General features: G+C 43.6%; 1 protein-coding gene across 2 annotated transcripts in view; it reads left to right on the top strand.

The window, feature by feature from the left end:
- The window catches only part of POLR3B (RNA polymerase III subunit B), a 147,763-nt gene that overhangs the window by 101,423 nt on the left and 33,489 nt on the right, over nt 1-12,851 (top strand). For both annotated transcript variants that reach the window (XM_083181668.1, XM_083181667.1), the window contains exons 20-22: nt 1,132-1,341; nt 7,418-7,576; nt 12,481-12,598. In XM_083181668.1, the coding sequence (XP_083037794.1) occupies nt 1,132-1,341; nt 7,418-7,576; nt 12,481-12,598 (487 nt within the window). The remainder of the gene's footprint in view (nt 1-1,131; nt 1,342-7,417; nt 7,577-12,480; nt 12,599-12,851) is intronic.

The following is a 12,851-nucleotide window of genomic DNA, read 5'->3' as shown; positions in this document are numbered from 1 at the left end:
TAAAGCTGGGTACACACCTAAAGATTCATCTGCAGATCTATCTCGAGATGGATTGGGCAGTGTATTTTCCATACACTCTGCCCGGTCATTGTTGACTAATGTCACCATTTACATGTGCCCACCTAGTTGCACAGTCCATCATCACTGGTTTGTGCAGCAAGCGTATGGGTGGTCTGTGGATCAGACTTGCACAGAGCACGATGCTCCAATATATCTTTAGATGCATTGACCATTGGCTGTGCTATACTGCTGACTCGAGTATCGGTCTGTGAACGATGATGTTGACAGATATACTGTATTGTTGGTACACACTGGCCAACGGACTAATGATCCATTAGTCCATTCAGTCCATTGTTTTTAAATCCCTCATGTTTTATAGTACTAAATTGGTAACTATTTATTTATGGTTTCTTATATAGCGCGCACAAATTACGCAGCGCTTTACAGAGAATATATGAACATTCACATCAGTCCCTGCCCCAGTGGAGCTTACAATCTATATTCCCTACCACATGTACACTCACACACACAGACATTCTAGGGTTAATTTTGTTGGAAGCCAATTAGCCTACCTGTATATTTTTGGATTGTGGGAGGAAACGGGAGTACCCGGAGTAAACCCACGCAAGCATGGGGAGAATATACAAACTCCGCACAGTTAGGGCCATGGTGGGAATCGAACCCATGACCTCAGCGCTGTGAGGCAGTAATGCTAACCATTACACCATCCGTGCTGCCCCAAAAATGTTTAATTCTACATGTTAGAACTAAATAGCAGCACTTTTTACCATACATAAAAAACTCTGCATATTTTGATGTTGCTTTAATTTGAATATAATAACATATCATACTGTACTATCTGGTCCATTCAAACCGTGCAGCAACAAATGTAATAGGGGAGATTAATCTTGGAGTTAAAGTAGAGAAAGTTAAAGTTCCAACCAATATGATTCTAAGGGTTATTTTACAGACTGTGTTTGAAAAATGACATTTAGAAGTTGGTTAGTACTTTATCTTAGATCACTTTATCTCTCTCCAAGCTGTGATCCATCTACACCATAGTGCTATTTAATGTATAAATGTTCCTAGTACTTTGTGTAAAATGATTTTATCCTGTTCTGCTTTGGTCAGGGACTATCGGATACAATCAGAGGAATAGAATTGACACCCTAATGTACTTGTTGGCGTACCCACAAAAGCCAATGGTAAAGACCAGGACCATCGAGCTCATTGACTTTGAGAAACTTCCCGCTGGACAGAATGCTACCGTGGCGGTGATGAGTTATAGCGGCTACGACATTGAAGATGCTCTTGTATTGAATAAAGCGTCATTAGACAGAGGTGAGTCATAGTTGTAGACACGTTTACTTCTACCTTAGAACCAAAACTGGTTTATGATCGGTGGCTGCCTTTTCAACCGTACTAGCTAGTCTCTCAAAAAGGAAAAGTTACAAGTTATGTACCCCAGGGATCTGGACTTGGACCAGTACTTTTTTAACATCTTAGTTAGGGACATTGCAGGTGGTTTCAAAGGAAAAATAGACCTTTTTGGAGATGACACAAAAGTACAGTAAGTACAAATGTTTGGGAACTTAGGTAGACTAGAGGACTTGTCAAGATCATGGATGCGACAGTTTAATGCCCTCCAAATGATTCACGTGGGTCTCAAAAAGTTGCACAAGACCTGGCGGCACACTCAGGTTGGATTCTTGATGGCATATTTGGATGTTAAAGTCTGTATAAAGATGGGCAACTATGCTGGTGCATGGTCTTCACAACAATCCTTACCAGAAATGACTTAAATATGTTAATATGTATAGTTTGGGAAATAGGAAAGGAAAATGATTGAAACTTTTAAATATATCAAGGGTTTTAATAAGGAGACCTTCTTTAAAGGAGAATATGAAGTCTTAGAACACAAGAGTATATAATGAAAGTAGAAGAAGGAAACTTGAGTAAGATAGGTTGAATAGCCTCACATCTGATGTGGTAGAGGCTAATGCCCCGTACACACTATACGATATGCATCACCGAAGATATAGTGAACAATAGGCTAACCAACAGATTGTGCGTTTTGCGGCACAAACGTTTAACAATATCATTAACATGATCGATCAGTGACCTCACCCGAAGCCCTGGCGAACATGCAGCCACTGACTATATCATCAGATTGGACTGCATGTTAAGCGGAACCGGGTCATCCCCGGGAATGCGCATAGTTAACGATACAGTAAACGATATGCACGATGATATTGCTACTGGTAGAGCATTTTAAACAAGCTTGGGATAGAGACAAGAATTTCTTCTAAAAACAAAAACAAAGGATCAATTGAGTTGGGTTGAGGTTGCCGAAAGGTAGAAAAGTGCAGACTAGATGGGCCAAGTGTTTATCTGCAGTCAGAGTATGTTTTGAATGTCATTAAATAATACATTTGTACAAATGCCTCATTGTACAGTAGTTCCATATTATACACTATTCCAGAATGGGATAAATCAGAATAGTTATATTGAGGGTGATAGGTTACCAACAGATTGATTCTCATAAATGGATAGATACATGGAGATTACAAAGGGGTTGGGATCATTTAGTCTACAGCATGATGGTCACCAGTCATTAAGTGGACATGGGAAAAGGTCAACATGGTTTTAGGTCGAAAGGTCATTAGTTCGACAGTGTCTAGGTCGACAGTCAAAAGGTCGACATGTTTTTTTTTTCACTTTTTTTACCCGAATGTCAACACAGTCGACATGGACACAGTTTAAAGTGCACCGCATCCCCTCACATCGCTCGCTGCGCTCGCAATGCTTCGGGCACAGTGCCTCGCTATGCTCGGCACACTATTTTATTCTCCCGCCACACCCCAGTGGATGGTAGGGCATGAAATACTACCTGTCTGCACATGTCAGCTCAAAAAACAGTGAAAAACCCCATGTTGACCTGTTGACACTGTCGACCCTGTCGAACTAATGACCTGTCCAACTAATGACCTTTCGACCTAGAACCATGTCGACCTTTTCCCATGTTGACCTAGACCCATGTCGACCTAATGACTGTCGACCATCATAACCACATCCCTTACAAAGGATATATGTGAAGCCTCTTATTAGCTATGTAGCTAATAACCAGAAAGTAAAATGGTGTCCAGGAGACAGAATGGCAGTGAGACTGTCTATGCTAATAATAGGGTTACCCTATAGAAGCCTATGGGCTTATCTTCGCTGTGTTGTCAGAGGGATTTGACACACATCCCTGCCAGCATGACCATTTTTTTTTTACTTTTTTGGGTCAATGTTCCGAACTAAATGGGTAGACACTGGCGACATAGTTCCCGTAAATGCTGTTGATCTTATGATCCACAGCCCTGTCGGTTGCTGTGCATGTAGGCCTTCTGCCTCAGGTAACTGGAGCCCCCCCCCCACACCTATGTTTGCTATGGTGGGTAGGGGCGGCTATTAAAGTGTTCTCTAAGAATTTAGCTTTTCCTTAGCATTACAGATGTGTTTCTATCAGGTTATATTTTGGACTGTATTCCTCAATTACTGTGTAAATTAGTAATCACATTAATACTGAATGGTTTGCCATTCCTCCGTCGTCCTGTATTCATTCATGTCTTACCATTGACATAGAAGTGTCGCCATTTACTGTTGGCAAAACAAATTCCATCCTTACCTTTATTTTGACAGGGGCTAATTGGGATAGAATTTGAGAGGGGAAATGGTCATTAGTGAGAAATAAATGAGCCTCTCTTCAGCGAGTATGACTTGGATCCATTTTCCTTCTATGTACAGCACACAGGCTTGTGCCTCCTTTATTCCTGTGTCAGACAAGATGGCCAGCGTCGGTTGCTAGGCGTCTGTAAAATTGTTCCCAGACATTTATCTTCGACATTAATGTCTGCTTTTGCGGCTGTGTCAATACAAGGGGAACTGAACAGGAGATCTTTTATTTCTCCTGTAAAATAGAATCTAAAGGAAAATTAAAACTTGTTTCATTGTGATGAATTCCCAGCTCTTGTTCAATGTTTTTTTTCCCTTCTATGCTCTGTGTCCAGCTGCATTTCGGGGAAGTGTCTCTGCTATGGTGGGGTAGGGGTTTTTTTTGTCTTTCATGCATGAAAAGTAATATTAGTCTTGTATTGCAAACTGGGGGTGCCCTGGTGCCCATTACCGAACACGTCATTAAGCAGAGGAGTGTTGAGACTGAAATAGTCTTTTATAGTTTTCTTTGGACCCAAGACTTGGTGTTGTGGAACAATAGCACTAAGGCGTCTGTCCATTTAGTGATGTTAATTGGAGGTGCCATTCTTTTGTTGAGGAGTGCTGAACCCTGGTGTTGTGTGTATCGTCTGTGTGTACCCAACAGACACATGCAGCCCGTTATGTAAATTTACTCTGAGCCTATCGTTCTACCCACGCAGTGCGATGTATGGCTGGACTCTATTGCAGGTCTGGTTAGGTGGCGTTTTATGCTTAGATCTATGGAATCATCAAGTTTCTTTATATCGTCCCAGAACTTTTTGTGTTGTGTATTTATAATCTGTCATGATTGTGTTGACATTGGATTGTATAATATCACTATCCAGTTCTATGCTGAACAATAGTCAGTTATTGGGGTGGTCAAACAAAACATTTACTCAAAACTTTACAATCCACGTTGGGTCCAATAAGGAACGTTAAATCATGGCGAGCGAAGCGGTACACTAATTTGATAATCCACACATTGGCCAAAAAATTCTGAGAAACTCATATCGACATTTTCTTGGTTTGACCTTGTGAATGCCGATAGTATGATGTCGATCTATTGACTGTCCACCTAGGCCCTTTGTACTGTAACCGCACCCCCTCGGTAACATGGGAGGGGATGTCAGAGAGCACATCCTCTCGCTTGTGTCTGAAGGGGAGATTATTCAATCAATGGTCGCCGGCCATTGAATGAGTTCTCTCCCCTTCGGAAATAACTCCTGATTTTTATTTCCGCCGCTGATCGCCGAAGACGTCATGGGAACGCCCAGCGTTTTCATGAGGACGCCCATAAAATTTGTTCCCCTGCAGCCGCCCCCATCCATCCCCTACCCGCATTGAATTAGGCTCCAGTTTGTCTTTCGCCCAGAAGTATTGGCTTAAATATAATGTTCATTCCAGTGTTGCTAGGTGTTTTAGTGTATGGCACATTCCATAGAAAGTAAAACCAAACTGCCAAAAATCCTTTTTCAAAATCACTGCTTTTTCAAGAAAAATTATAGCAGGGAAGAGATGTGGCTGTGGGATGACAGGTCAATAGGCCAAGGTCAACATAAACAAAAGCTCAACCTGAGGTGTTTTTTCTATTTTTTTTTTCACACTTTACCGTCCACATGGAATCTGATTGGGAATAGTAAAGTGTGCCACGCGCAGCTGTAGCGGGGCTAGACTCCTTGTCCGAAGCATGACGAGTGAAGCGGTACACTAATTTAGGTTCCAGTAATCCAATGTACAAATTGACGCCAAAAGAAACACAAAAAAAACATATCGACCATTTCCATGGCAACTTTTCGGTTATGTCAACCTTTGTGTGGATACATTAGTATTTCTGTTAATGCTGAGACTAATGAAGCTAGCTACTATTGGAAACGAAGGAACATGAATAGCAGCATCTCAAGAGGAAGATTAAAAGGTTTCAAAAGACTCCATATAAATGGCGGGTGGGGGATTTGACGGGGGCGGTACATCAGACAAACTGTAACGCATGTGACCTGAGGTGATCACAGGGTGGACAGAACTTCCCATGGAGCAAAAGGCACTATTATTATTTATTATCATTCAGTGGTCGAAGTGGGGTATGGAGAGGTGAAAAGGATTTTGTGTCCATTTCAGGGTACAGTAAAGTGCCTGTGGGGATGTGGTCAATAACAATGGGTGTGTTCTTAAGATGGCAGGACCAGTAAAGCAGACTGTGTAAGTTTGTCAGTTGCTGTCTTTGTAGCATCACCACCACAAAGACACTGACACATGGAAGCTGACACACAAATGCTGACGTGCATACAGATTCCATCACAGACACACAGACAGATGCTGACACTCGGACACTGCCACGTGAACGGATGTTGGCACACTGATACAAGGAGGATGACACTGGCAGATGCTGACACAGATGCTTGCCGTGCTAAATGTTATGCGACACTGACACATAGACGTTAACACAAAGATACTGACAGACATATGCTGACACAGATGTCAACACTTGGTCACCACCACATAAACAGATGTATGCTGACAAAAAGACTGACACGGATGCTGATATGCCGAATTATGCTGACATGCAGATGCACATGCTGACACTGACACATAGATCGATGCTGACACGTATGCTGACAGGCGGATGCTGACACACAGACAAATGCTAACAAACAGACCCGCAGATAGATGCTGGCACATGGACAGCTGAACGCTGACACCCATAGATACACTGACACACATACTGACATGCTGACACAAAGATTGATGCTGATACCAACACAAGACACCTACACAAGGACATATGATGACACATGGACGCTAACACAGACACTTTCCATTTTTACTCCCCTCACAAGGTTAGCCACAAGTGGGCAGGGTTGCCCATCCTCCCTGAATGGGCAGGAGGCGGCAAAAATCAGGTCCGGCTCCCAGACCCTTGGAAAGAGTCCCCCCGCATTGCCGCCAGTATTCCACAAACCCCCTTCTCGTGTGGGGTGGGGGTCCGCGGGACCAAATAACGTGGAACGCATCACTGTAGCCCCGTCCACCGCTGTGCCTGTAATAACGGCATTGCACTATGTGGTGGCAAGGGTGTGATCACACTGGCCACACCCCCAAACAATGCATTTCACTCATATCTCTGAGCCCTTGCCCTATCTCTGAGCCCTTGCCCTGTCCCGCCCCTTTTGTGTCACGCCTATTCGTTCTGTTCTCCAAGCCACCTTTGGCTAGAACTCCAACTCACCATCAATCTGAACTCAATGAATGATTTGTGCTGGCAGAGTAAAGGAGCCCATACACCATCTGTTTTTGCCGGCTCCGTTCTGTACTATGCGATGTGTGCTCCCGCGCATCACATAGTACGGTACAAAAAGTATGTGCTGCACATACTTGTTGTACTAGCTACACATCGCATCGGATCGCATTGCATACACACTGCATGCACAAGGCATGCGATGCGATGCAATGCGTTCTATTTAAGTCCCGAATGGATCCGTTAAACTGATCGTGTATGGGCAGCTTAAGCATGTGTTCTTGGGTTTTCCATATATATTTCTTCTCAGTTAAAGACGGAAGAAGGCGGCACTTTCCTATTCCTTAATCTCATGGTGACAAAGTTCCAGGCTACATACATGCTAGAAAAGCTCTCCGCTTGTGTAACTTTGCTTCGTGAATAATCGTATCTGTTCCTGTTTTCTAGGCTTTGGACGCTGCCTCGTGTATAAGAATGCCAAGTGCACACTGAAACGCTACAGCAATCAGACCTTTGATAAAGTCATGGGTCCTATGTTGGATGCCAACACACGCAAGCCCATTTGGAGGCATGAGATTTTAGATGCAGATGGCATCTGTTCTCCAGGTAATAACCTGTGTTTTTACCTCGTGTATTTCTTGTTAAATTATGCAGAAAGCACAGATCTGTTTTCGACCAATGGGAAAGGCCAATCCTTCAAAAATGTTCTGTGTGGGCATGATCACGAACCAATGTGGGCACCCGCCGGTCGTTCATCAACCTTGCTGATCCCTTCAGCGGGAGGCAAGATGAACAACCTGCAGAGCAGGATTTTACACACTAACTCACTAACAAGAGATAAATGTAAGGGTGATAAGGAGAGATAAACATCCAGCCAATCACCTGCTAACTGCCATGTTACAGGCTGTGTTTGAAAAAAGTCAGTAAGGAGCTGATTGGCTGGACGTTTATCTCTCCTTATCACCTTTGCATTTATCTCTTGTTAAGGCTTAATACATCTGCCCCAAAGTTCCGTGTCGTTAAACAACCGATCTAACCATCTGATCATTAACGCAATCATTGTATGTGTGTGTGCGTGTATGATATTGCTTGGCAGGAAGTGTTCTGGATTTCAAGGGAAATTGTAGGTGAAATTTAATAAGATGAGAGATTCAGAAAGTGAGAGATTTGGTAAGAAATCTCCAGTTTTTTAAAGCGGCAATCATTTACACTGCAAGACCAGTTTGATTTTGCAGTGTAAATAATTGCCGCTTTAAAAAAAACCCTGGAGATTTCTTACCAAATCTCTTATCCTATTACATTTCATCCTGTATAAGAGATTTGATTGTACATTAAATCTATCCAAGTGTGGACACCTTTAGAGCAGGCATCCCTTACCTTGGTTTCCAGCGCAACAAGGCTGGGTACACACCTGAAGATTTATCTGTCCAATCTTTCTGCTAAGAACAAAAATCTGGTTATGTATGGAAGCATATGACAATCAACCATTTACTCCCAAGCAATGGAAAACAGACAATGATCATTACGACAAATACTGTATGATACATTTGATAAGTCAAATGTATCAACCAAACAATCGTTTTTGTCCATTTTCCAGCGTTTGGGAGCAAATGGTGAATTGTGACTTGCTACCATACATTACCATATTTTTGTTCCCACCAGACAGATTGGACCGATAAATCTTTAGGTGTTTACTCAGCTTTACAGTGCAGGTTTTAGTGATATCCAGGTTTAAGCACAGATAGTTAAATGAAAATAACTAATGAAGTAATCTGTACGGATATCACTAAAACCTGGACTTGTTAGTGCGCCTTGGGGGTCTGAACTTGGGAATGATTGATTCAGAGACTAAAGTTGGCCATACATCTACAGATAGATTGTCAGACTGGGCTGGTTGGAACAAAAACCTGGTAGTATCTGAATGGCAGTTTTCCAGCATTTCAAAGCAAATGGTCAACTGTCATTTGCTCTCATCCATTACCAGGATTTTGTTCCAACCAGCCCAATCTGACAAGCGATCTGTCGATCTATGGCTGCCTTAAGCTCTGCAGTCCTTACCATATAAATAACAAAGCGGGTTTGATTCATTAATGTCAATTATATGCTGGTCACCTGCAATGAATCTGTGTTGCTGTTGGTAAGTTTAGTACAGCACTACACCACGGGACATGTTAATTCCTCCAGTTCTTACATGCTGGTCATTTTTGTAATCTTTGTTTTGTGTGGGTGACCACTGGAGTTTTACCTTTCCTGTGAAAGCTGTGTAAACAAACAAACAAACAAAAAAGACCTCTGTTTATAGAATGAATCACAATAAAATTGATGAACATGACGGAGCGCAGTAACAGTAAAAAGCTCACAATACTGTACGTCAAATTACGATAAAGTGAACAGTTTTATAAGAATAAAAGTGAAAAAACTCACAATGGAGGTGTGGTGAACTGTCAGAAGGAGTAGTGCAAAGAAAGCCTTGAGAACAGTGGTGGTTTTTACCTATGGGCTGCAGCCCCCCCAGGTAAAATCTGCCACTGTTCTTAGACTGCTCTGGCTTCACTGTGACTGGCAGTGACTTCCTATTGGAAGTCCGACCTGTCAGAAGGAGTAGTGCAAAGAAAGCGTTGAGAACAGTGGTGGTTTTTACCTATGGGCTGCAGCCCCCCCAGGTAAAATCTGCCACTGTTCTTAGACTGCTCTGGCTTCACTGTGACTGGCAGTGACTTCCTATTGGAAGTCCGACCTGCTAGTCACCCATGGCAGTCCCATTGGGAGGTGATGCCTCTAAATGGGCCCATAGATGCTGGAGGGCAGTACCGGAGAAGCTACTGTGCATGCACTTGTATATAGATTGTCAGCTATATTCTATCGAAATACTAAAATATCTGAGTATTCATATATCAGGGGTTAAATGGTGAGGGAACATTGTGGGGGATGCATTAACATCTACCTCCCCGCATCATCGGCATTCGCCGGCTACCGCATTGTTAATAATCACATATGCACTAACATATGCGATTATAGACACAAAGGACAGCTCTTGCTATGAGAGCTGTCCTTTTGCAAAGTGGCTCTGGCCGGCGCTGTCTGTGAGGACCGCTCCGGCCCCAGGTCATGCTCGAGGTATCTGTGACCTTAAACACCACGCTGGAGAGAAGCCCATAGGCTTCTGGAGTTACTCTATATTGCGAAAACCCGACCATCAGGCTTTAGTGCATGGGGAAATGCCGTAAAAACTGCGATAATGGGGTGTTCACTGCATTTTCCTTTTGGTGCATCTACCCCATTGTGAGAAGTCTGCCCGGGAGACCAGATTTTGTTCATTGTTCTGTATGAATTATGTATTATAGCATTCATGTACCTGTCTTGTAGACATACAAGATACATTATATAATCGCCTGCGTTGGTGATGGGGGGACAACAGCGATTTGACATGTCATAACAAAAGTTATATGAGTGGGAAGAGTTAAGGGAATTAGGTAATATTTGGGATCAGTAGTATTGGTGTCAAATAGGTGCGAGAGTACGGGGATTTCCCCCCAAAAAAACGCCAGTTATCTAAAAAGGTACTATCATCTGTGCAACCCGGTATCGATAGGAGTCCTTAGCCAAAAATGCATAAATATTACAAATCGGAATTCTAGTGGATGATCATTTCCAGCAAACAATGAAAGGAGGTTAAAGGTCTGGTAGTTAGGACCTAGGTCAGTTTCTAATGAAAGTGCCAACCTGTGAACGTTTTTATTGAATTTCCCCATTAAAAAATACCACTGTATTCTATACAGTAGAAGGCGTTTAGTTATAGGTATAAAACTATCTGAATATCTATCAGAGCTTTAGCATAAAAGTTTGCTAATGATGGTTACACACTGGAGCGATGCTAGCGGCCGCCCATATATAGTTAACTAGGTACTTGTTTCCTAGATCGGCCACAATCGGGGGTAATCGTGTACCTTAACTTAAGGTACACGATTACCCCCGATGGACCCGATTTCCTTTGAAATCAGGTCCATTTTGCCGGCAAAGGCAAAATTGGGTCCATGGCGTCGGTCGGGCGCATTAACATGGCACGCGACGCGACCGACGCGATGCACCCGATTTTGCCATATGGTTCAATGTTAAAATATTTTTAACGTTGTAATCGGGAAAAAAATGGGAAATGGGCCAATATGGCCCATTTCTCATTGTATATGCCCCCCCCCCATTGTGAACGTCACCCCACGATTGACGCCAACCCAAAGCGTGGCGAGGGGCGGCTGTACGCGTCCTCCGACCTTTTCATACCCCTACTATCCACGTCGGCGTGGAGTTGAGAATATAAAGTGTGGCAAGCGGACGCGTATAACTGTGAAGTTATACGCGTCCCCTCGCGGGGCTCGCCACGCTTCGGGCTTGGTGGCTCGCTGCGCTCGCCACACTTTATATTCTCAACTCCACGCCGACGTGGATAGTAGGGTATGAAAAGGTCGGAGGACGCGTACCGCCGCCCCTCGTGGGCTCGCTACGCTCGCCACGCTTCGGGTTGGCGTCAATCGTGGGGTGCCGTTGAGGGGGTTAAAATTGGGGTCTGGGGAGACTTTTACATTGAATCCAATGTAAAATAGGGTCCCAGGGACCATCGCGTCGGTCGCATGCGATCGATGCGATGCGACTGACCCGATCAACATCGGTGTGGCCGTTCTAGGAAACTAGTACCGTTAACTATATCGACGATGCCATGGGGGAACTAATTGGGGGCACCCACACATTGACAGATATCGTTCAGTGACGTTACCCGCTCCGTACATGCAGTCGCTGATGAGATGGTCAGATTTAGCTGCATGTACATATGACAGTGGGGGTTGTTGACTACCTGCTGCCACGTGCATTATTAATGATATTGACCATACACATTGGAAGATATGCACATAATATTGTTATCGATATCCTTAAGTCCAGTGTGTACCCAGCTTTAGTTACCTGCTGCACATTTCCAATCATTAACCCCTTCACTGGCACTCCGAAGACTGACAAACCCGGAAAATTCTCAGGGGTGCCACTGTCTGCGCTCCCTTCTTCTGGGCAGCGCTGCTGAGCGCTGAGATTAGCACTGTGCTCAGCTTCAGCCGCTGCCCGCCTCCTCCCCCCCCCCGGCTCCGTCTCCTTCCCCCCAGCTGTTTGTGGCGTGACCTTGCTAACGTCGCGCCGTACACAGCCGGGTTGCCAGGGGCTGGGCAGCTGCTGATCAAGTGCGCAGCGCTCCCCGGCCCCTGGAAACATTGTGGGGTTTTTTGGGAGCGCTCCTAAAAAAAACCTTGCCCAGTGGGGAGAGCGCTCCCTAACAAAAAAAAACAGCCACTGAAGGGGTTAATAATAACTTTTACAAATAATTAAGCAATAATGGGCTGTTAAACATTGTTCTGATGATGTTTAATCCTCCTCCATAGATATTTTGTGTTTTACACTGATCCCTATGATGCGTACGCAAAGCTTCCTTTTTATTCGTCATCTTTCACGTTCTCCCTTCTTTCATTTAGGCGAGAAAGTGGAAAACAAACAAGTCCTAGTGAACAAGTCCATGCCAACAGTCACGCAGACCTCCCTAGAGGGCAGTAGTGTGCCACAGCAACCACAGTTCAAGGATGTACCAGTAACGTAAGTTAATTTTACACTTCTGTGCAGCCATTGTCCTCGTTGTGATCATGTTCATATAATTAAACTTTAATAATAATCCTTGATATCTGGAGGTCTTTTGCTTCTAATGTAAAGTGTAATTCAATTGATTTTCTGCAGAGTGTAGCTAGTTCATTAATTTTGTGTTTTCATGAATTTTTTTTTTTTTTCCAATTTGAAGCATTTTGTTAACATCAGTGTATACAAGTTGTGCATAACATTTAAAACCACAATA

This window comes from Crinia signifera, chromosome 4 (assembly GCF_055691185.1).
Source record: "Crinia signifera chromosome 4, ASM5569118v1, whole genome shotgun sequence".
In the NCBI taxonomy this organism is placed as follows: Eukaryota; Metazoa; Chordata; class Amphibia; order Anura; family Myobatrachidae; genus Crinia; species Crinia signifera.
Note: the sequence above shows the minus strand (reverse complement) of the source record. Positions and strands in the feature narration are given on the sequence as shown.